Source organism: Rhagoletis pomonella, unplaced genomic scaffold, assembly GCF_013731165.1.
Source record: "Rhagoletis pomonella isolate Grant_MI unplaced genomic scaffold, Rhpom_1.0 Rhpom_scaffold_00002, whole genome shotgun sequence".
Lineage (NCBI taxonomy): Eukaryota > Metazoa > Arthropoda > Insecta > Diptera > Tephritidae > Rhagoletis > Rhagoletis pomonella.
Window position 1 is genome coordinate 58,831,475 of NW_023458556.1, and position 24,168 is coordinate 58,855,642.

At 39.3% G+C, this 24,168-nt stretch overlaps 3 protein-coding genes across 5 annotated transcripts in view; all 3 read left to right on the plus strand.

Moving 5' to 3' along the window:
* Nucleotides 1-7,342, plus strand: part of LOC118733880 — a 69,437-nt gene extending 62,095 nt beyond the window's left edge. The window contains exons 11-12 of the mRNA XM_036463505.1: nt 5,995-6,429; nt 6,505-7,342. Of these exons, the coding sequence (XP_036319398.1) occupies nt 5,995-6,429; nt 6,505-6,613 (544 nt within the window). The 3' untranslated portion in view covers nt 6,614-7,342. The remainder of the gene's footprint in view (nt 1-5,994; nt 6,430-6,504) is intronic.
* Nucleotides 7,343-12,979: 5,637 nt separating this feature from the next.
* On the plus strand, nt 12,980-20,652 carry LOC118733881 (serine-rich adhesin for platelets). The gene is made up of 8 exons (XM_036463506.1): nt 12,980-13,228; nt 13,304-13,468; nt 13,545-13,782; nt 13,843-14,170; nt 14,235-14,511; nt 14,564-15,066; nt 15,139-19,979; nt 20,036-20,652. The coding sequence occupies exons 1-8, from the start codon at nt 13,183-13,185 to the stop codon at nt 20,178-20,180; spliced, it is 6,543 nt and encodes a 2,180-aa protein (XP_036319399.1). The 5' UTR covers nt 12,980-13,182; the 3' UTR covers nt 20,181-20,652.
* A 929-nt stretch (nt 20,653-21,581) lies between these two features.
* LOC118733882 (protein vav) overlaps nt 21,582-24,168 on the plus strand; it is a 386,101-nt gene continuing 383,514 nt past the window's right edge. Inside the window, exons 1-2 of one of the 3 annotated variants that reach the window (XM_036463508.1) lie at nt 21,619-21,701; nt 22,425-22,907. In XM_036463508.1, coding sequence (XP_036319401.1) covers nt 22,626-22,907 — 282 coding nt within the window. In that variant the 5' untranslated portion in view covers nt 21,619-21,701; nt 22,425-22,625. Of the gene's footprint in view, nt 22,908-24,168 lie in introns of all 3 variants that reach the window. The other 2 variants (XM_036463512.1, XM_036463507.1) reach the window with 2 other exon arrangements.

Below are 24,168 nucleotides of genomic sequence, written 5' to 3' on the forward strand. Positions count from 1 at the left end.
AATAGAGAAGGCGACAAGTTTTGTGTTACCCTGGCGGCGGGCGGCATATTGGCAACACGGGTTTCGGGTAAAAACTCCTCCCAAAGAAAATCACAACAATCTTCGAATGGGACCCCACTTTTTTGATGACAGCCACGGAAACGTTTAGAGAACTGCAATTTTATGGCATGCACCTGGAATGTCCGAACACTTAATGGGGAAGGCAAATGCTGACTCATCGCCATCCAAGATATGCGATGGACGGGGCAAGGTAGGAAATGTACCTTTGCACCTGTACTACAGCTACCATGTAATGGAGCGCGAATTCGGTGTTGGGTTTGTGGTGGAGGATAAACTCCCTCGACGAGTACTGTCGTTCACCCCGGCGGACGTGCGTCTAGCTACAATCCGCGTCAAAGCGAAACTCTTTAACATCTCCTTCATCTGCGCCCCTTGCCCCGATGACTGAAAGTGACGAAGCGTTCGAAGATCTCTTCTATAAGCGCTGGGAGCGCACATACGAGCGCTTTCCCCGTCACGATATCAGGTCGTGCTTGGCGATTTCAATCCCAAGGTGGGCAAGCCTCGCTGTCGAAAAATTCTGTCTCTTCATTGTTGACTCTCACAAAATGAACCATCTCGTCATAAAAAAAATAGCATAGAGAATTAAACAAGGATTACGATGGTGTAATTTTAAATCCCAAATTTACTGGTCTTTACTATGCTAATCAACTTAAAAAAAGTTCAACTGCTAATAGCTAGGTTAACTTTAGGACAATCATAACCATCATATATCTTCAAAACGACGTTAAGATGAAGTCTCTATGTTTAGTAGAGCCCGAGATATAAGGATTTGAAGAAGCACATGAATTGTCAGAATCACGAAAAAGTTCGAACTTTGACAGATCATATCTCCGAAGAAAAAAACAAAAAAAATTCCTCGAATACGTGATAGCTTATTTCATATATAGAACCCGTAAAAATCCGTCCGACTTGTATACATATATACAAAAGTATATATACATATGTTGTGGTATACTAATATTACTACACATATGTATATGTATGTAAATGTATAAATACTATATGTATGTAAGTGTAAAGATGATTTCCTATTTTTTTCCTTTTTGTAAAAATGACTGCAACTGTAATATGAATGAATTTCAATTCCATAGTTTTTAGTTTATTCTGTTTGTAATTGGCTTTTTAAACTGATATAAAATAAAGATATTTACATCTCTTTGCTTAAAAATACAAATTTATTTTTTCTAGTATTCGCACTAAAGAAAGACTACACAACTAATTTGTTAGCATATTTTAATTAATGGTAATAAAATCCCGAAATATATAATATATAATAAGATCTCGAAATCCCAGGAGTCACAAAATTGTTCGGGATTGGATGCCTTAGTGTGTATGCATTAAAAAAAGATGCTTTACTTTTCATCTAAAGAAATGTTTGAATTTATTTTACTTTGCTAATAAAAGCTGTCTTAACTAGAGTCCGACCGATTAATCGGCATCGGTACCTGAAAAAAAATGGGAATCGGTCGGACTCTAGTCTTAACTGTTAATAGTTTTATTGTAATTTTTGATCATGACTTCATATGTATCAACATAAGCATTTGCACTATATAAAAGCTATGTAAAATAAAACCGGTTTATACGATTTTCTCTTAACTTCAAAATCGGCAACCATTTTTTTTCAAAATCTAATTTTTGGAATAACTCGAAACCCGGTTTTGGAAAAAGGCGAATAATCGAACACCCTATTACCTACCCATCACGTTTTAAGTACCTAATTCAAAATCTAGATGAAGTTCTTAAAGCTAATATCGAGCCCTAACCGCCAAAATAACGTAAGCGACATTTTTTTCAAAACTTTATTTTTGATGCAGAAATGCATCTAGATGCTCTAGGAATATTTCTGCATCAAAAAGAAAATTTAGAAAAAAATGTTGCTTACGTTATTTTGGCGGTTAGGGCTCGATATGATCGTCGACATTATTTACAAATTGTTAATAATTATTATGGTATGAACTAATACATACCTACTCGTTTACTATTTCACGGTTGTTTATAAAAGCAATTCTCTATGCTAAAAAGATCAGCGACAAATTACGTAATTATAAATTAAAACGAAGCTATGAGCTAATTCATCATCAATGTTAGATAAATGAGTATTTTGATTCTCAGGCACACGCACGTGGCCTTTATTGAGTTCCAAAATTAATGCCGGTTTTGTGACTAAACACGTTTTTTTATGTATACATATATGTATATTCGCTGTTTGATCAATATTTATTGCATTTAATATTGTTGGGAGTTCTTTCGCCGCATGTGTCGGCTCTCAATCTATTGTACTACTTTTACTTCATACATATGTACCCAGTGGGAATTAGGAGCACGTAATAATACCTTATTAGCAACTTACTCTTCACCTGGCAGTCATTACCATTTCCCTGCCGAACGTCCCTTACTTTTACAAAGGCATGGCCGCCTTATGTAAGTTGGAATTTAGAATGTACATTTGGTATCAGACATACTTCTGAGCCGCTTTACAAAGTAAGTTACGTGTAATGCAGAGCAGTCGCTCGGAGTAGTTCGGTGCTTGGAAATAACTTCGGCTGCACGTTATTTTGCAACTGACAACGTAATGTGTCTTCGGAGGTGTTCATTTTGCCCTTTACTAGTAGATGACATTGGCCATGATGACAATTTTGGTACTAAAAACTGAAAGAAAACATGGCTTACCTCGCAAGGTGCTTACCTATTTTCCCAGTGGGTAGGTAAATACTCGTATATATACATATGTATAACCACATTCGAAGCTCAGTTGTTTATTCGTGACAAGTGAAAGTATTTTTAATATGACCTTGGCTTTTTGTTTTTGTCAAACATACCCACAAATATTTTAAAGATTTTTTTTGTGTTGATAAGTTGGCTCCTTCTCTATCAAACTGCAGCTGTGAAGGTAGGTGGTAAATGGAGATCCGAAGCAGGGACATATTAGTAATGAATTCGAGGATTACGATTATATGAGAACGAATACAGTGTCTTTCTTAATTTTCTGCTCAAGTTCTCCTCCTCAAAAGTTGTATAAACACTTTTCGAATTAACAGAGGCTAATAATTCTACAGGGTGCTTTTTGTGCTCGACTACGCAGAGACTGCATATGACAAGTTTGTGCTTTTATACGTTTGAAAGTGTTATTTACTATAGGGATTGTTTTCTTTAACGTTCTTGAGCAGAATCTGGCATTATTAAAGCCCACTTCTCTTCGTATTGTCAAAAATTAAGCTAGTGTTGTTAATTATAGCTTTAATGCTATTATGGCATACCGCTCGCAGATGGGGGTGAACCTATATATCAGGTTTTAAAGTTTCCAACACCACATTTTTTTTTTTTTTTTTCAAAATCTTAAAAGACCTGCAATAATCTCACATGCCGCATGCAGCCTTGGCCCGTCTATCGCATTTTCTGTCTTGCGTTGATTTCGATCTAAAATTTCTGCAAGGCCTTCGGCAAAGGAAAAAGGTACACCTTTTCTATAGAAAGACCGAACATTCCAGGTGCACATCTGTAAATCGTGGTCCCTATTATATCAGCAAGGTTCGTTAACGTTGAAAAGTTTTATCATCCGAGTACTTTTTATCCTTTCATTTCAAGATGAGCGCTTAATCTATTGCTGGGGGATTAATTAGAGGCCGCTTTGTCATAGGCAGATGCTGCTGACTTCAGTAAACCCTAAAACCGTATAGGTCGGAGTTGTCCTACAAAAGCTCCCTCTCTTTGTGCCATGTCCCAAACCTCTCGTGCATAGATTGCTCATATTAGACAAAGATCGCGAACGGGGAAGAGCTACCATATCAAATTACACTACCGCTCGTCAAAGTGTGTATTTGATTTTTTTTTTTTTTTGATTTCGCTTATCCAATCTCATGGCCTGTATGCAGCTCTCAAGAAAAGCAAAAACTTCATATAAAATGACGTACACGAAATGGCTAAGAAATTTTCTTGAGTCAAATTTCCTTAAGGCAGTACGCAGTTCGTAAGGAATTTGCTACGCTTTCTACTACGGTTTTCTAAAAATTTTTGTGAAAAAGAGCACAAGGCAACCCAGGTTTGTAACAGAAATATATGCCCGTTCCATTTTTTCTTGAGGAAAGAGTGAGGCAACAGGCTGGTGAAGCATCAGATGTCAAAATTCCTTGGACACACACACGAAATAATAGCAAATTTTTCTTGACCGTTTTCTTGAGAGCTGCATACAGGCCTTCAACTAGACTACCATGGTGTTTGCATCTTCACTATCTTCTCTCTAATGTCAAATAATCTATGTACATGGGCTTTGGTACTGGTTGGTATCAATCTTATTTGTCTTTCCTTTCACAGTTTTAGGGTGGGTTTCTCAATGTCTGGTCAACACTAACAAAATGTTATGTAGTCGACCACGCCAATAACGATGTTTAACCTGCAGTTAGTATTAACCAGACATTGAGTTACCGGGCCTAAATCGCAATTATAGTTAATCTTCCATTGCTAAATTGTTCTACAGTGATACATCGATAATTTTGTTGAAGTTTCGTTATATTTATATAGCCTTATTCATAAAAAATAAAGTAGCGTTACAAAAGGTTTATAAATTGAAAAATGTATGAAAACATTAATTCATAAAGCTTTTTAAACCTACTTTATTTTTTATGAATTAGGCCAATAGAATATCAAAACCTCGCTACAGCGAAAAATACTAATAATAATAATAATAATAGATTGGCGCTTACACATATGTTAGTGTTTGGCCGAGCTTCTCCTCCAATTTGTGGCGTGCGCCTTGATATTGTCACACAAAACGGAGGGACCTACAGTTTTACGCCGACTCCGAACGGCGATTGTATTTTTATGAGAAGCTGTTTTTCATGGCAGAAATACACTCGGAGGTTTGCCATTGCCTGCCGAGGGACGACCGCTGTTAAGAAAAACCTTTTTCTAAATTTTTTGCGATGTTGCTTTGACCAGGGCTTGAACCCAGGTGCTGCTGAGTGAAAGCGCGCACTGCTTACTACTACACCACAGCGGCCGACGAAAAATACTAAGTTATATAAAAAAAAACATAACTATATTTTAATTTTAATCGGCTTCAATAAAAGCAGGAGGCTTTCATTTCGTTGGAATATTTTTTTGTGTATGTTACCGCATAACTTTGGACCATGTTAACCGATTTCTATAATTCTTTTTTTTTTAATGAAAGGTGGTACCTCAGAGGTGATCCTATACTAATTTAGATCCGATCATGGGATCATGCAGAAATTAACGGTACTCTTAAATGTTTATATGAGAACTAAAGTGGGTTTTTGTTTTTTGCTTAAAAGTTACTTGTTTTATAATAAGACCCTAACCGTCAACATATTCAGAATTCGTTATGTAGAGGCTTTTGAGGTGGAGACTTCGTTATACATATTCACAGAGGCTTTTGCTAACGGGACTTTAACCGTCAATATATTCCGAAGGTTTTCATGCTGAAAATTTCTCCGTTATATCTATGGAGCATTTTTGCGCCGGATATATTGAGTTTTTCGTTTTATCAAGTTTCGTTATATTGGGGTTTCATTATAACAAAAAATTATTTTAGTGGTAGAAGAATAATTCTCCTTGTCTTTGAATACAGCATCTCGGAAAATCTGTTTAAACGCAGTTGTTCGTTCTCTTATGTTCCCTTTGCGGACAGCTGGAAAACTCTTGTGTTCTAACGATCTTAAGTTTGTATGGATCTTTGAGATTTGCAAGTTTCTACCTGCTTCTATCCTATCCTTGTCTTATATTCGTCCTATCCTATCTTATCCTATACTTTATAATCCTATCCGATCCTTTTCTATCTCATCCTATCCGATCCTTTCTTATCCTGTCCTATCCTATCCCATCATAATTATCATCTACTGTCCAATTCCGTTCATTTCATCAGTTTCAAATTTTTCTTCTTATCCTCACGTACACTGCCATTTTCTACTATTTTAGCCCAGTTACGCTCTACACAGGCGAATCCCCTTATGAAAAAATGAAACTAAAGAAAGCCCAACAACGTCTACTTAAACAATACCTAACAGAGCCAAGACGCGAAGGGCGTAAAAAGGATGCGTGTCAAGATTCGAAGAAACCGGAAACTAACGATTGGATAGATGAGAACTCTGGCGAAGAAAGCAATGATGCGAGTGATCTCGATTGCAAGCCGCCAACGGAAATAGTGGAAAACGAAATGAAGTCTAAAAACATTGCACCAGTTGTTCCACCCTGCACGCTCTGGAATGTCAGTCCTCGGCAAAAAACAAAACAAAAGAAAGACCTGCGCATTGAGGAACTCATTGCCGAGCGTGACCAATTCTTGCATTTATGCAGCAAAAATCGTTTTTATGCAAATCCCAATTTCAATCAGCCATGGAGCGTGTTCTCAAAGTAAAATTTAATTTGCAGATTTTTGGATTTATGTACATATTTCATTTAAATTGTTTTTATTTCCTTTACACACAGACTCGCTCACAAGCTATCCAGCGACATTGTCGGCATGATCGAGGAAGATTTTAGTATTGGTGTTTCGAAGTTTGTGCAAGATTTTCTGGATAACGAAACAAAGATCTAGCGTTTGCGACGTATCCTGCGGTTTTAATTTTTTTTTTTTTGTTATGTTGTGTTACTCTTGTATGTGTGTTCGTTTGTATACTTATGTGCAAATTTGATTTTCAAGCTTTTAAAAATTTTCGAGCCAATTTTGGCTGATCTGTGTACAGTACAACGATCCACATAACTAATTTTTGCGAGAGTGTCAAAGGTCAAGGTAGAAAACTTGTAAAAACTTGTCATTTCAATGCTTTGTCCTTTGACACTTTTTCAAAAAAAAAATGTACTGTGTCACGCCAAGCTAGCTCATTTAAAAATTTTCAAATAATTATTATCAATAATACAAAATTTTAAGTATGAAATGGATGAATAATAAAAGCAGTTACTTATATTACAGTTTTGAATGCATAATTTTATTCCTTTTAAATTTGCTGCGTAATTTTGTTTAGGAACAGAACCAAGAACTGGCACATTATCGATACCCAGCATATAACATGTGATCGATAAAGCAGTCGATGTGCTTAAGTGAGGGATGTACCTCCAGTTAGTGTTACATAGATGTGGTGCAAACGGCCCTTAGAATCCCAGCCGGACTTTTTGCGATTTGTTCCGACGTCGTCGTTAAGTGTATGGAGTGCGTATATAAGGAGAAAAATTATTCGAAATTAAGTTAAATACATAAGTTTCCAGACACATTGTAATAGAAGAAGTATACAGAAACAGGGTAATCATTATGAGTAAAATAATTTAAATTAGCATTTAATCAATACCTTTTGATTTTTATTCTTTTTTGCTCAAAAATAATTATTATAAATGAATTTTATTTTTCCACTCAAAAATAATGATTATTTATTAAATTTAAAGCCCATACAGACGCAACCAACTAAAATTTCGACCTGAAAATTTTGAGAGTTATTCTTTTTATTAGGGTATCGCTACCCCAGAAAAGGCAGAGTTTTTGAGTTTTTTGAATGGTCAATATTCTTAAGTGAAAAAATAAAACTGAAAAATAATTAATATCTTTGAGCGAAGAAATAAAAATCATAAAATAAGCATTATTTTTAACTGGGAAAAATAAATATCAAGCATGTAATAATAATTTCCTTTGAGCGAAAACGTAAAACTCAAATATTAATTGTTATTTTTAATATTTACTGGTTAAACTCGAAAAGTAAAAATCATTGCAAATTACAGAAGTACGTACGAACACAAATACGTAAATATAATTAAAATGGTTTTACGACGATTACAACTTGTTAATTTTTTCCGTCCCTGTACAGAAACAAAGGTATGGATTTTTTATTCAGGTCTGTATCTGTTTACTATAAACAAAGTAAATGGTAATTGTAAGTTAGCCGAATAGAATAACTCCGCATTCCATTGGTATAAGGAAATTACCTAATGGACCTTTTCAATATACCCGTTTTACCGTATATAATATCACATACACTCCCCATACACCTTTGATTTGAAATCCTGTGCTAAGTTATTTACTTTTCTGTGCATCTCGTTCGGGAGTAAAGACGAACCCAACTCCAATCAGTCGTTAAACTAAAACGTGCCAGCAGGAAGTGGCGCGCGCTGGCTCCCGCAATTGAATACCCCATAATTTCCGTCTCGCAAATTGGCAGAAATGCGAGCCACGTTACTGTTGGTGGATATGTGGATGGGCATGAGCGAGTACTAACTGTAGATACGGGCGCATCACATTCCATCAATCGATCTGATTTGGTCACTAAAGCAGTGCGGCCATTACCTGGAGCAAGGTTAAGGACAGCAACTGGTGAGGACACCCAAGTTGTAGGTATGTTACCTACATGCAAAGGCGCAATCGGGAATGTGACGTTGTTACACAAGTTCATAGTCGCGGAGATTGTGGATGAAGTCATAATTGGAGTAGACTTCTTATTTGATCAAGGTATGCAGATCGACATGAAGAACAGGATCATGACGTATAACAACATGGAAGTGCTCCTAAGCTTTGTATATGATGGCAGCAAGCGAGTGATCCTCGAGGAAAGCGAACAGATTCCACCAAAGTCAGAAGCAGTTGTTTGGGATAAGATCGATGGAGATTCTGGGACAATGAAAATACCAGCGCAAGGCTAAGGAACTCCTTCGCAGATACTCCAAGATGGTAACAAACCAGGCAGGACTAACGTTGTGAAACATCGGATTGTACTGGTGATGCAAGGCCGATCCGTCAAGCTCCTCGAAGTGTTCCACTTGCCAAACGTGACGTAAGCCAGATCATAAAAGAAATGAGCGAGAGTGGTGTGCTTGAATCATCAGCGAGTCCATGAAGTTCGTCGGTAGTACTTGGTCAAATCCGGTCCTGCGCAGGTTACCGGAAACAGATATCCACTTCCCAGGAACGATGATACTCTGGACTCGTTGACTGGAACAAAGTGGCTCTCAACACTCGACCTTAAGAGCGGTTATTGGCACGTGGAGGCAAGTAACGAGGACAAGGGGAAGACATCTTTCAGCATTGGAGATCGTCCTTGGCAATTCACGGTGATGCCCTTTGGATTATGCAACGCTCCTGCCACTTTTGAAAGACTTATGGACCATGTGCTTAAGGGACTGCATTGGGAAACATGGAGCTACGTCCTAAAGAGTGGTAACAGTTCAAGAAGGATGTGAACTACTTAGGTCACAAAGTGACAACGGAGGGCATCTGCACTACAAATGAAAAGATATAAACAGTAAAGGATTGGCCAAGACCTAGGAACGTGCACGAACTACGAAGTTTTCTTTGGTTATGCACCTACTACCGTCGATTTGTTCCAAATTTCGCCAGCGTTGCTAATAGCCTTCATGAGCTCATTAGGAAAAATAGAGCCTTCGAGTGGGGAGGCGTTCCAAACTCTGAAGGAATGGCTATGTACTGCACCTAAGCTAGCGTATCCCGTTCCAAGTGCAACATTTATTTGGATACGGATGCTAGTGGTTATGGCATAGGGAACTACTGCGTAACTCGGAGAGAACAACTAGCGTTGGTGGAGTGCGTCAAACATTTCCACAAGTACCTCTATGGGCAATGTTTCTGAGTTCGAACGGCTACTACAGTTCAAGAATCCAGAAGGACAGCTATGTCGATGGATTGAGAGACTGCAAAGTTACGCCTTCGCTATTGAACACCGCAAGAGAAGTGTCCACGGAATTGCTGATGCTATGTCTCGACGACCATGTAGCTTGGAATGTGAGCACTGTTCGAAAGCTCAGGCCAAAGAAGACATCATAGAGTGGAAGAAAGAACAGCTACGAAAGTGTCAGCAGGATAATCCAGATCTAGAGCTTTTAATACATAGACTGGAGATGGGCAGACGGCCAACTAATGAGCAAATGGTAGCGGAGAGCCCCATAACAAAGGCATACTGGGCCCAACGGAACAGCTTGAAGTTGATATCTGGCTGGTTGCATATGGTATGGGAAAGTGAAAATGGCCATTGCTCCCGCAATTTAATAGTAGTTCCGAGTGTAAGAGTTTCGGACGTTCTCAAGGAATTCCAAAATAGTACCAATGGAGGGCACCTGCGAATCACGAAGACCCTGGAGGTGATCAAGCAAAGGTTCTATTGGGTTGGCTGTCGGCAATTGGTCGCAGAGTGGATTGTGAACTGCGTGGAGTAAATTGCAGCTAAAGGGCCGAAATCTAGAAGTTATGGCCAGATGAAGCAGTATAACTCAGTTTCACCATTCGAGTGGAATGCTATGGATGTAACAGGCCCATTTCCTATGAGCTTACTGGGAAACAAATACGTCCTTTGTATGGCCTACTTTAGCACATGGGCGGTGGTATACCCGATTCCAAACCAGGAAGCTAAAACAGTAGCGGAGGTATTCATCTACAATTGGTTTGCGAGATACGGAGTACTTATAGAGCTACACTCTGACTAAGGACGAAATTTTGAATCGGCGGTATTCCAATCGATGTGCCAGAAACTGGATATCCGGAAAACTCGAAAAACGGCTCTTTATCCCCAATCAGATGGCATGGTGGAACGATTCAACCGAAAGATTGGGTTGTCCACATACCCTTTAGAAAGAGACGTCCAACATCCTGGAAGAGGGGCTGAGAGAGATACGTGCTCTTGTGGGACAGCGTACTTTAGGTTTTAATGCATTTAAATTTCTTTGTTTGTTTGAATTTATTTTATATTTGAACATATCCACCTAATTTCTCTAGTGTTTTGAATCGTGGATATGCTACTGCATACTTTTCAATCTAAAAACGTCTTGACCCTTGTAAACAGTTGTTTGTGAGACACGGCGTAGTCGAACTAGCATTGCAAGAACTCATGAAATGATGCCGAAATTTATGGATAATTTTCGTGAGTAATTGAATTCATGAAATTTGCTTTATGCAGCCAATTTTTACCTAAATGATTTAATGACTTCACCTACGTATAAACGTAGTATAATAAAGGCGCAAACAGTCAACGACGTAGCGCAAACGTACGTAGCATCGTATAAATTCACTGATAGAGAGAGAGAGAGAGAGAGAGATACGGCAACGTCGCCGGTATGCGCTGGTAAGTTTTCGTAACACCCGATTTACATGATTCAAGTACTTGAAAGCAATTCTTGCTCATTCTCTTTTGTGTTTTCTATTTGCTTATACACGTTTCAATTCTGTTGAATTCAAGTTTTGGTTCTTTAAATTGGAAGCAACGAAAATGCCAAAAGCAAAGCAAGAAAGTTGAAACCACTTGACGGTACTAGTCCCTTTTCTTCTCACCCCCTCTCTTCCACATGCAAGCAGAATTGAGTTCAATACTTGAACTGTGTAAAAGCAGTCTTAACACGCGAATCCCATAAAGGTAAAATTAGTCAAGAGCGCAGAACTTATACTTAAGCTGAATATAGTCAAGAACGCAGAACGTATACTTAACCGCAGTCTGTATACGCAGAATTTTGTTGATTACTGGAGCCCTCAGTGTTGCTTACTGCAGTGTTGCCACTCATCAATGCCTTTTCATAAACTTACCTTTTTAACTAAAATTGTTCGTGCTATAATAGATCACAGCTAAATAAAAACAAGTAGTAGTTTTCAACAAAAATCTTATTCAATAGAGAATAGGAAATTATAACTTACTTACCATCTGCAAAACTGACGAATTGGCAACCATCTATAGAAGGAAGAAATCAGCTGACACGAAAAAATCTAAATTCCGCAGATTTCTGCGCTACGGGGTACAACTACAGAAAAATTCTTCGGTGTTGAGTTTTCATTTACATGGCGCTCTCGTAAGAGAGATCGTGTCAGCTGACTCGGGTTTACGTACCGGTAGGTTTACGTTCTCGACTAATTTCAGCTTAAAGCTTAAAGCTGAAATTAGTCCAGAACGCAGAACGTATACTTAAACCATGTCTGTATACGCAGAATTTTTTCGATTACTGGAGCCCTCAGTGTTGCTTACTACAGTGATGCAACTCATCAATGCCTTTTCATGAAATTCCCTTTCAACTAAATTTTTTCGTCTTATAATAGATCGTAGCTAAATATAAAGTACTTAGTTTTCAACAAAAAACCTTTTTCAATAGTAAATTTCAAATATTTTAAACGTATTTTGAATAGGAACTTATGACTTTTTTACCATCTGCAAAACTGACAAAGTGGCAACCATCTATAGAAGGATGAAATCAGCTGACGCGGAAAAATCTAAATTCCGCAGATTTCTGCGCTATGGGCTGGTAAAGGTGTTCTTGCACGATGTGTATTTGCATGTGTACATGTCGCATGCCAGCATATCGTGTAAAGGCAAAGAATATTTGTTTCTGTACAAAGCAGATGCACGTACATATGAAATAGATGTGTTTCTATTTTTATCTGACACACATCATCACAGTTTAGTTTAATTCGTTTTCAAAGAACGTATTTTTAAATAGTTAAATAAAGATTGTGAATTTGACAGACATACTGTGAATTTGACAGACGCATGCAATTACATATGTATTGAAAAAGTCACATTTACAGATGCAAATACATATCGTGTAAGAACACCTTAAGACAGATCGTGTCAGCTGACCCGGGTTTACGTATCGGTAGGTTTACGTTCTTGCCTAATTTCAGCTTAAGTTAGATCGTGTCTGCGTCAACCTACCACTACGCTACGTCGTATACTTAGTTTTTATTCTTTACTTCTGAAAGATATTTTAATTCTCTAACTTTTGATGTATCCACTATTGTAAAAAGTTAGGTAATAACGAAGATATTGTTCAAAATAAAAAGCTCACGCTCGCATTGAACTGTATAGCAGGCTTTACGCAACTGTCAGTTTCATACCTCTCCGGCACATACGGCAACGGGTCTGCTCTGATGGCCACATTAGATTGTACATAAAACCCTAACAAAACTTTTATCGAACTATCTGGCAACGTAAAAACCAAATAAATTTTCTCCGTCGCTTTTTATCAATGTGCTAAAATATTTTTGATTAGTTTTTGCAGCTCACAATAAAAGAAAAACAAGTATTCCAGAAATAAATAAAAAGTATTTAACAAAAGGAATAGATTTTGTTGGGAGTACCTACGAAGTAGGTATGTGTTTTGTGTGAAAACGATTAAACAAACTCATCAAGTGAAATGGATGCTGTTGTCTTGCACTCGGACATTGCGCGTCTTGTGCTAGGTAAGACTTTTAAAATACGCACCTGGGGGCTCCGCGATTACAAACATTCATTTTCCCTCCCTTTTGATGTGATAGGCTATTTGAAGCGACAAAATTTAGAACGCACATCCCGTTTGTTTTGCAAAACTTCACCGCATCTGAAACAGGAATTTTCAGCCTATAGAAAAGGCTATACCCCACATACCTTCGGGCCCGATTTGGAGGATATAATTTGTGAATATGTAAATATTACATGTACAGGTAAGTACAGTCCTATTTACAAAATTGCATAATGTGATAATGCAATCAAATACTAATTGGGATTTAATTATTGCAGTTGATCGGCTTGTGTCGTCCTTACCAAGCAGCCTGCGTTTTCAATTGTTCGAACGCAAGCTTTCAGAAAAAGTTAATTTACTGCTCGAGCGGGCTTTAGATTCTTTTTTGAAAACCGAGCAAAGCGAAAGCAGTGCACTTAAAAAAAGCGATGTCAAACGTAGTTCCGCGGCCAGCACGAGTGTGCCATCGGATAAAGAGAACACAACTAAAAAGCAAAATAAACAAAAAAGGAAGCGGTTAGCGTTAATAAACAAAAAAATTTCGAATTTATATTTAAATAACATATTTATCTTCAGCACATGTTTAATATACTCGTCAGATGAGCGTAAAAGTCCCGTCTCCTTGCAAAACAAATCGACGAAAAGACGTCGCATATTAGAACCATTTTGCTACCTTAGTGCGAAGCAAAAACATAATTTGCGACGCCTTCAAAAGGAGTCAGCATCCTCAACTGGCGATGAACAAACGCAGACTGATGATGGCGTTGAAGACGAGAGTGCCGATGAAGAGGATGCAGAAGTGCTTGATAACGAATCAGATCTATCGATTAGGGAAAAGCCTACCCAGGAGTCAACGCCACGCAATATATCGGTAAAAGGAAAATTTCTAACACCATCTGTGCCGGTAGTAACAATAATTTCTTTTAAAAATGTATCTATACCTATGTAAACTTATTGTACACCCACAGGATCTGTCTCAAGCTATATTAGATAACCCGCATTTTCAAATGAAGCTAGTGGATAATATCAATCAAGCACTCAGCAGTTCCGTAAATCCTGATGGGCAAGCAATTTTGTCCAACATTAACAGCACAGCTGCTAATATACAAACAAACACTGATACGCTATCGGAGGAGCAGCAAATTATTAATTCAAATGAAATGTTAGATCAAATGGTCCAGGATATATTAAAGGCTACCGAGAAAGATCCTGCATTCGATGCAATTATTGAAAACGTCGTTGGTGGTAAGAATTGAATAAATTTGAAACTCGGCATATATTATCACATATTTTATAGCGTCCGTACAATCGACCAATGTTTCGGCAGGCGTACAATGCCATATCGATAGTAATCAACTACAATCGCAGCTAGGCTTGCCAACTGTACCTCCTCTGTTAGGACAACAACAACAACAGCTTTTTACTCTTGTGCAACAACAACCGCAGCAATCTTTGAATGTGCCCTGCTTAGCTGCCATATCGCACGAGACTGCAGCTTCGACTACGACTCCACGTACACCGCTTCTTATACGTACTGCCGTAGCAGCGGCTAGCACCTCGCATAGCGGTGGTGGCCATGCCAATGCCGGAGAATCGCAAGTGCTATCCGCGCTAACCTCAAATAATTCGTTTGGTTCGTTGATCGATCCAAATTTTTCCATATCAAAGTTGATAGTTTTGAATCCGAATGACGGCGCACAGAAGCCATCCTCTGCTGATCAAAGTATTGGAAATACCACTGCTGATCAGTTAATTACCCAACTGACTAGTAGTGGAGCTGAGGCGACTGGAGACGAACAGGTATTAAGCGTGTTAACCAGAAAAAGGTGATGAGAAAATATGTGCTTTACCTTTTTTTATTATTTGAAACAGGTTTTCTTCGATGCTAACACAGGTCAATTAACAATTCCATTATTCCTTACCGACGAGGGGTTGCTGGCCAATTTCCCATTTCTTGTCAATAATGAGGCAGTAACACAACAACTTCAAACAGACAACATCTGTAACATGGATGGCTCTCGTATTGAAATCCCTCTGCCGGAACCCATTATAGTATCAGCAGACCAGTTACCACCAAATTCTATTATCGTGACAAGTGCTCAGAAAGCAATCACCGTAGAAGAGCAACGCTTGCCAGGCGCACAACAACCGCCCCGCACTGTCTGCAAGAAAACTATGGATGGGCCAGCGCCCTCCTCGTTAAACGTGCGTTCAAACGCGGATGGTGAAACGCCCTCCACAAGTGGTATAGTTAATTCAAAAGCGTACAAAAGCCTGTCAACGCCTCGTAAGCGCACATCGCATGTACGTACACTTTCGTTTTCTCCGAAGGTGGAGGGCAATAGGATAGCTGCGAAAGCTGGTGCCACACCACTTTCTACAAGGCGTGATGCTGTAGCTTCTACTACAGCACTCTTAGAAGACGGGGAAGTACCAGAAAACTTCTCGGTTGTACCAGAAAAACCTATAATAAAAAATGTGGAGATATTACCACGCCTAGACGGCACAATCGATGTGAGCGCCAATGAGAGCAGCAATAGCTGCAGCGTACCTCCCTTGTTTGTAACAGAGGAGAGCAGCAACCAGACCGTCATTAAAACGGAGCTATCCCTCAAAGAAAGTAAAGAAGTTTCTCTGGCGGTTCAACCTAAGGCAACTGCTACTTCGAAATCGACTATCGCTGATCACCCGGACACACCAAAGCGCAAGCAGGTTCGTAGGTCGGCAGTGCGCGCTTGTAAGCGCCGGCTTTCAAAGTCCTCGGATGAGCTAAAGTTGGTAACCAAAAATCAAACAGAGAAGATTGAACCTATAGAATCAGTCACTGAGGGCAAGGAGCAAACTATCGATCAGAGAAAATTAAATGATGACAAAATGATGGAAGAATGGTTACGCTTACGAAATGCTAGTACTAGCGACCTCGATTCTCGTTTGCGTCAGTTAAACGCTGAACAAAACGCGTCAATACCCAAGTCTGCGCGTAGAGTAAGGTCTACCCCAGCAAAAAAGCGCAAGTCGAGGCAAAAAAAGGCCGTTGTTTCAAAACGTAGGCGAAAAAAGGCGGCAGCGCTTGCTTTGCTAGATCACGAAAGGAAAATTAGTTTGAATGCCAGTGTGGAAGTCGACGAAAGTAAAGAGGGCAATGAAAGTGACCAACTGCCAGTAGAGGAAGCTGTAATCAAGGAAAAAGATATTAAATCAAAGAGAACTCGTGAGAAAAAGCGCACGGTTAAGGACAGATCCATGGAGTTCAATATTAAAATTCCGACGCCACAAAAAGATAAACGTGAATCCTTGTTGAAAATGAGAAGTGAACGTACGGACAGCGACACCGATGAATTGGCAACACATCCGCCTGCTGATGCTGCTGATAGCCCAACGCTGCAAAATCGGACTGAACGAAAGGAACAGTGCAAACCAACTGTGCAAAGGACTGAAAATCGCTTGGAACACGAACGCGATCGCCGCACAGCCAATATTGCTTGCTTGCTAGAAACGCCGTTTAAGGCGCCTACAACATTGGGTGAGGTACCGCCGACGCCTGGCATGCCGGTGCCCATTTTAGACACACCTGCATTGAAATTAGGGGATATTCCTCTTTCAACGTCATATCTTTTTGGTTCCTTAACAAAAAGTGAACTAGAAACACCCCAATTGAGCGCAATAACGCCCGGAATCCGTTTCACACCTTTCGGTTCCAGTCGGGATGTGACACCACGCAGCGTTGCGCCTGCGACTGATTACTCCTCCGGTGGCTCGTACTATAAACCTGATGAATCCGATGATTTGGACCGAAAATTCGACAAACTTCTAAAAGACTCAGCGCAAAAGCAGAAGCAAAAAGAAGAGGAAAAGCAATCCCATGCAGCAGAGGTTAAAAATTTACTATTCGAAGACCAAAGGGAGACGACAGAACTGCACATGGAGCAAAAACAGGACGCCATTTGCGTTGAAATACCCGCTGAGAAGCTAAGAGTTGAACCGATAGTACTGAAACGTGTAAAATCATTTGGTGCCGAAGGCACGGAAGATGGCGAAGGCGCGACAGCGTCTATAAATATCGATCCACATTACATGCTCGCCTCTGAATTGCCTGAAATTTGCGCCGAAGAAGAGTCGTCAAATTCATCTAGCACATTTTCGAGCTCGTCCTCTTCGTCCTCATCGAACAGTTCCTCGTCCAGCTCAAGCTCGTCGTCGGATTCGAGTGCAGCATTACTCAAAGAGACAGCTACAGCTAAGGCCGAAGAGCAGAAAAAATCGCCAGACAATAACCTGCGCTTATCGCTGGATAATCTTTCGTCTATTAGTAGCACCGAAGATGAGGAGTGGCAGAAGTTGGCTGTAACAGAGGAAGAGAACTCGCAGCTGGTGGGTAATGATGGTGAAGTGCGCTATCCGGTGCGCAGTTGGCTAACACCAAGCAAAGTAGATCAACACTCAGCTAGAGATGCGCAAGAGCGCGTGTTACCGACCATAATTAAGGTTACTGTACCGCTGAAATCTGCCGAGAAAAAGAATCGCTTAGAGGAAGATCTGCAGCAGAAGCGTGAACGTATGATGGAGAAACTAAAACGAGACGCCAATCAGGGGCGGGAAAAACGATCGAACGTTCCATCGACACCGCCAAGTGGTATTACTGCAGCGTTGAGCGCAACAAGGAAGATTGCTGCGATGCGAGAGAAAGGTAAGAGTCAACCAACAAAGTCTCCATTATCAGCAGCCACATCAACAACGCTGGAGCCACATCTCGTCCAGGAGGAGAAACGTACCATGGAAGTGCTGACAGCGCTGCAATTGTCTGCGAGGAAGTCTCAGCAAACAAGGGTGAGTGAGCCGAAGACGCGAACATCTGCTATAGCACCGCTGATAAGTGCCCTAGACGATAATGCAACATCAACGCTCTTTTCAAGCGCCACAACATCCTCATCTATAACAACAACATATGAATTAACAGAGAAATCTGAACGTTTGCCGTTGAAGACACTGATTTCGAAGGTGAAAGCCAAGCAACGGCAATGCTTGCGAATTGAAGCATTACCGGTATTGAAGTCAACACGCTCTTCGGGAGCTGGGCGCAAGAAAATTGTACGTAATCCACTTGGCTTCAAGGGCACAACAGCAGGAGAGGCGGTTGAAATAGCAGGGCGAATCGACGAAGTGAAGTCGCCTCGTAAGTTGGCAGAGAAGGTCAGAGATGATAGCGATGGAAGCCCAGAAGACACGCGTGCTGGTATTAGTCCGGTGCCAAAAATAAAAATTAAAACAACAACAACAACAACAACTGCAGCTACGAGTAGCAAAATACGTGTTTCGCCGCGCTTAAAGGGTATCAAGAATGCAAAGGCTAAGGACTGTAATGCAGACGATCTAGAAGAAGTTCAAACTAAACCAATAAAAAAACTTAAAACAACCAAAAGTATGAAGACCAGGGCTACTACGGCTAAATCATTGCTAGGAGCGCGAATTAAAATCTCGCCAGGGCGGCCAAGAATAACGAAAAGTCAAGAGGCAACGCAAAATATGCAATGTGAAGCAGCGAGGCTTGCAATCGAACAAGCGCCGCATGAAGACACGGTCCCAATCCAAAAACCAGTTGACGCGGAAGTTCCAAAAACAGCCTCAGCGCAAAAAAAGGTGCCTGCTAAGGAGACTGTAGTTAATACCCAAAACGGTGATAAAACAGAGAACGAGAAAAAGAGCGCTGCTGATATAGCCGAAGAAGGAAAGCAGTCGGGAAAAACAACTAAAACATCCAAAACACCATTTGAATCCATGAAATTGGCCAAGGATGCTGAACAAGCTAAAACTAACACAGACGTTCCCAAAGCCAAGGAAGTTGCGGATCAGACTGAGGCATCTAAGACAAAGCCAACTAAACCCAATAAACATTTGCCAGATGAAAAATCAGTCGCACCAGAAAACACAGAAAAAAGTGCTGCGGTTAAAAAGGGAGATATGCCAAAACCTAAAAGGATGACCACAGAAAGCGATAGTCGAGCCGCTGATATTCTAAAGGCAAAATTAACTAAGCCCGAAATCCAACCAATGCAAAAAGCTGAGTCCGCTGATAAGCAAAAATGGGCTGTCCAAAAAGGAAATATCGAAGCGCAGCAGAAATCAACTGCGCCGAAAACGAGAGAGACTGTGCAAACTATCGAAGAGTGTCCAGCGACTCCAACATCTACAACAAATATGGAACCTGCTACAACCGAAACTTCTGAGGATGATCCCTTGGAAGGTTGTGAACTCGTTACAGTCACCGATGAGGATCCAGTGCGTTTCATATCGGTTACCTACGATGGCCCTGATATGCCACCACCTAATCCTTTGCCGCGGCGAGATTTTACAAACTTCAAAATGGTTGTCGCTTTCGATGAGGATGAGAAACATATTTGGCGTGTAAGCGATGATCTAATGCTATTCCACTTATCGCCCGCAACGCAGCAAATACGAAATATACCAAAAAAGCGTAAGGTTCGTATAAATACCTGTAGCAGTGATCAGGATGATGTAGCCATGGTGGGGGTAGTGCATAGCACGACAACAACTCTGGCAACAGCCACAACAACGTCGACACTGACGCCTGGTAGCAGCACTGACATTGATAAAAATGCTAGTAGCAGTACAAGGGAGATTGAACCAGTTGCAACATCGACACCAATATCTGCACCAGCTACTAGCAGCACACAAGAATCTAAAAAACTGTTATCGTAAGTGTTCTTTATATTCTTCAAGTTTTTTTATGTTAAGTATCATTAAATTATAGAAAACCAACAACATCTGCCGCCGCCGCGACAAAATCCACGCTGCCAACGAAACCAACCACAAAGAGTTCTGCAGGTACTACAGAAGTACTCCAAATGGACGATATTGAATCGCTGCTTTCGCATTTACATGGTAATGCAAATTAAGGAGCTTCGGAATTGGATAAATTTTCAAACATTCGTTTTTATAAAATATTTGATACATGCTATCTATATGTACATAGCCGATCATATGTATGTATATAAAGGACTACTATAGCAATAATTGTTAACTCCACTTAATGTTTTAATTATCTATAGCTTTTAAGTATACTGTGACTATTCTCATTAATACATATTCGTATTTACGCCTGATCGTTCCATAAGAGACGTGTACTGCATACATATAATTAATTACCTTGAACAAATGCAAATGAATTCAGAAATCTGAAAAATAGTATATACATCCATATGTATATAATCTTAAGAATCGCTCGCTTAGTGGCAGAAATAACTGTAATCAGCTTAAGAAGTTTATTTTATTTCCCTGAAACATCGTTATTTTTACGTTTTATTCCAGAATATAAATATATATATACATTTTTTTTTCCAAATCAGAAAGCAGTAAATTGGAATTTTTTTCTAATGTACTCAAAATAAAATATTAGTTGCACGCACTTACAATAAATATATAAATAAAAGCTTATATGTATAAAGAACAGCACTGTATGATAACTCATTGAAAAACAAATAATTTTTAGCAAAAAAAAACCGACTTCAACTCTCATAAAAAAAACATATATATCTATCTCATGATCCACTCATCGGATCTTAATCAGATTAGTATGGGACCACCTCTGAGACACTGCCTTTATGATGCAAAAAGAATTATCGAACGTGACGTGGTCCAAAGTTATGCGGTAACATACATAAAAAAAAAAAAGTATTCCGACGAACTGATAACCTCTCCCTTTTTATAAGTCGGTTAATAAAGATAACAACCATATACGAATTATTTCGTTAATAAGTTGTTCACACTTGATCAGTATATTGGGTAAGTTTAACAGAAAGTTCAGCGGTATCATATTTTTATTTTTTATTTTTTTTGGGAATACAATTTTGCTTCCATCATATCGAACTAAATTTTACATGAACGAAAAGTAGCATTTAAAAATTCAGTCAATAGAAATTTTGTCGACCATATCATATATCGGACCTCAATTTGACTTGAATACAAAGTAGCATTAAAATATTTGAATACCTTTTTTTTTGAACATTCTGAAACACTAAAACAAAATAAATGCAACCCTTTAAGCCCCAATCGCATGATTGCATCGCATGACATTCGTAAGTAGCCTACGAAACTTGCCAGCGTTTTGTATTTACCAACAACCGCCAACCCGTAAAAATTACGGTTAAAATGGCTTTCAGTTAAACACTGGCAAATAATAACTAACAAACTTAATTTCGTACAAATGACGCTATAATTTAAAATGTAGTTTTGGTTCATATTCTTCCCCTGTGCCTTTGATTCACTTATAGGCGCAACAAGTGTGGCAACACTCCGAAGCTCCATCTCTGCCGCCAAATGTCAAATTGCTGCTTCGATGATTGCGCTGACAGGACGCAAGGAGCTTGGAGTATTTTCGTGTTCAGAGGATAAATAAAATTCGCAAGCAGCGGTTGAGTGTAATTGATTCATTTGTGAATAAGGAAAATAGTTTCTGTGTGTAGTGAATAATCAAGGGACATATTTTCTGTGCTCCGAAAACAACAATTTGTTGCGTTGAAAGTGTGACCGTCCTTGTTAACAGCCTCAATGAAATCCAATGCCCAATAGGCTGTAGTGAAGGAAACAGCCGTCGCCGTCTTTTTTCTTATTATTTCCAATTCCACTGACGCCAGGCAAAAGCAGAAGAGCACGCCCATGAAACACTACCAAAGCGCTGCAGAAATATTTACGCAGAACAAGAAAAAAAAAACGAAAGTATTCAATGAGATCTGTGGCGATAAATGTGGGCATTCAACATACATACTTTCAAATTATTATTAATTAAAAGAAATTTGCAAATATACGATGTGCGAACGCGAGCAAATATTGTTATTACTATAGAGAAAAGGCAATAATTGTTTATGTGATGATTTGTTGAAAGCGTATAGAAGACCGTGCAATTCCATAGCGTACGTATGTATAGCCGCGTGTATTTTTTGTGCGTCCGCAGATACAAGTTCGTGTGTGTGTTTTATGTTTGTGTTTAATAACTGCATATGTGCTCATATGGCTTGGCTGTCAATGGTGGCGCGCTTATATGGCAAAAAAGAATTGTGACACTAATACGATTTTCTGTAAAAGAATTTATGTAAATTGTTTCCATAAATTGTATAGAACTTACATCTTTTTATTGTTCATAGTTATATTGTCCTACATCATAGTTCAATATAAAATCCCGCGCGCATCCGTACACATAGACCTAGCATATTTTTAACCTCAGCAATATAATTTTGGAATAAAGTGTACGCATTTATCAGCTAATCAGCGCAAGAGCAGCTTGCTCAAGGAGCATTTAGCAACAAATATTCACTTAAATCTGTAGTCCACACAACATTCATACCATGGCCATGGCGGCAAATAGTAGCAGTGGTAGTGGTGGCGTCTTGGGTGCCGCCGGCGGTGGTATTGCTGGTGGAAACAGTGATTTGTGGCGTGAGTGTGTTGCCTGGCTGACACGCTGCAAAATAATACCACCCGATCATAAAGCGAATTGGCCAGATTCCGAAATACGGGTACTTGCCTTGACGCTACGCGATGGAGTTTTGCTTTGTAATCTGGTCATTTATTTGGATGCCAATAGTATGGATCCACGGGACTTTAATCGCAAGCCGCAAATGGCACAGGTGAGTCATGTTTGCACATTTACTGAATACACACCTATCATGTACCTGATTAAATCTCAGTTTCGAAAAAAGCTTAAATATTTATCTATTGTTGTTATATGATTGCACATATTCTTTTACAGATTATTTGTTAACATGTCGCCAGTACTCAGGGAAAGCCAAAATGTTTCTTTGCACAATCTTTGTTTTTGTTTTTCATGTGCGAAAAAATGGTTTTATTGGAAATTTTATTTTATTTTTTTGTCTTTCATGCCACACGTTTATCTGTGTATGATAATATTTCTACGTACAAGAAGTTGGTACCTACTCCATAAATTACAAAATTCAGAACGCCAAGCAGTTGCGTTCCAGCAGCAGTACGAATAGTAGGAATTTACAGGATTTTACAGGAAGCTGTTCCCGCACGACACCTTACATAAGGTTTATTACTCCCTTGTGCGGAAGCCCAATGATATTGACAACCATATGATCGAAAATCAGAATATAATTCCTATTTTGTCTTTGTATTGTTTACGTGGTACGTCTAATAGAAAAGAATGATGAGCAATTTGTATTTCGTGTTCACAGATCCATGATTCTAGCACTACACCCTGCCCAGTCTTCCTACGATAAGATGGGGGTTGGGAAATGTTTCACTCAAACTCAGCATAGGTATGCAGTGACAATTTCGTGTCAGAATGAACTCGAAAGCTTTTTAGACTGCCAATAGCTGAAAGTGTACTTAAAGAACGTGACCCTTAGCTTACCGGACATAACGGTATTGCGATAAGCACGAGCGTAGAAGTGGTCCATAGTCCTCTTGATTCCAATTATGGCAGATCTTTTCACTGTTGCTTATCGATTATGGTCTTCTTCAAGGCGCTTCAGCACATAAAGCGAAGACACAATACAATTGTTCTGGTTTTGGTGTCATTATTCCAGTTAACATTCGTTTCTACTTCTTTCCTTATTAAAAATATGTACATACATATTTATTTTCGAAGTTTAATCCGCGATTTACACCTGATAATAAAGTTTTATTGCGCTTTAGTGGAGAAATATGTTACTCCTTTGCCTTCGCTTCCCTTAATTTCTCAGATTCGATTTCTTCCTATTACTCCCTTTGGAAAATATTACTACATTATTGAGACACTCTTGAGCATGTAACTTTTAATTTACCCCCAGAACTCTTCGTTTTCATATGTCCTCTTATGTTGTTGTTTTGTTGTTTTTGTTTGTTGTTGTTGTTGTTGTTGTTGTTGTTGTTGTTGTTGTTGTTGTT

Bases quoted from the DNA above. Each gene is read 5' to 3' on its own strand.
- LOC118733881 (XM_036463506.1), top strand. From the start codon at position 13,183: ATGGATGCTGTTGTCTTGCACTCGGACATTGCGCGTCTTGTGCTAG. The intron at 13,229-13,303 runs GTAAGACTTTTA...TTGATGTGATAG, and splicing joins CATTGCGCGTCTTGTGCTAG to GCTATTTGAAGCGACAAAAT. The intron at 14,512-14,563 runs GTAAGAATTGAA...CATATTTTATAG, and splicing joins TATTGAAAACGTCGTTGGTG to CGTCCGTACAATCGACCAAT.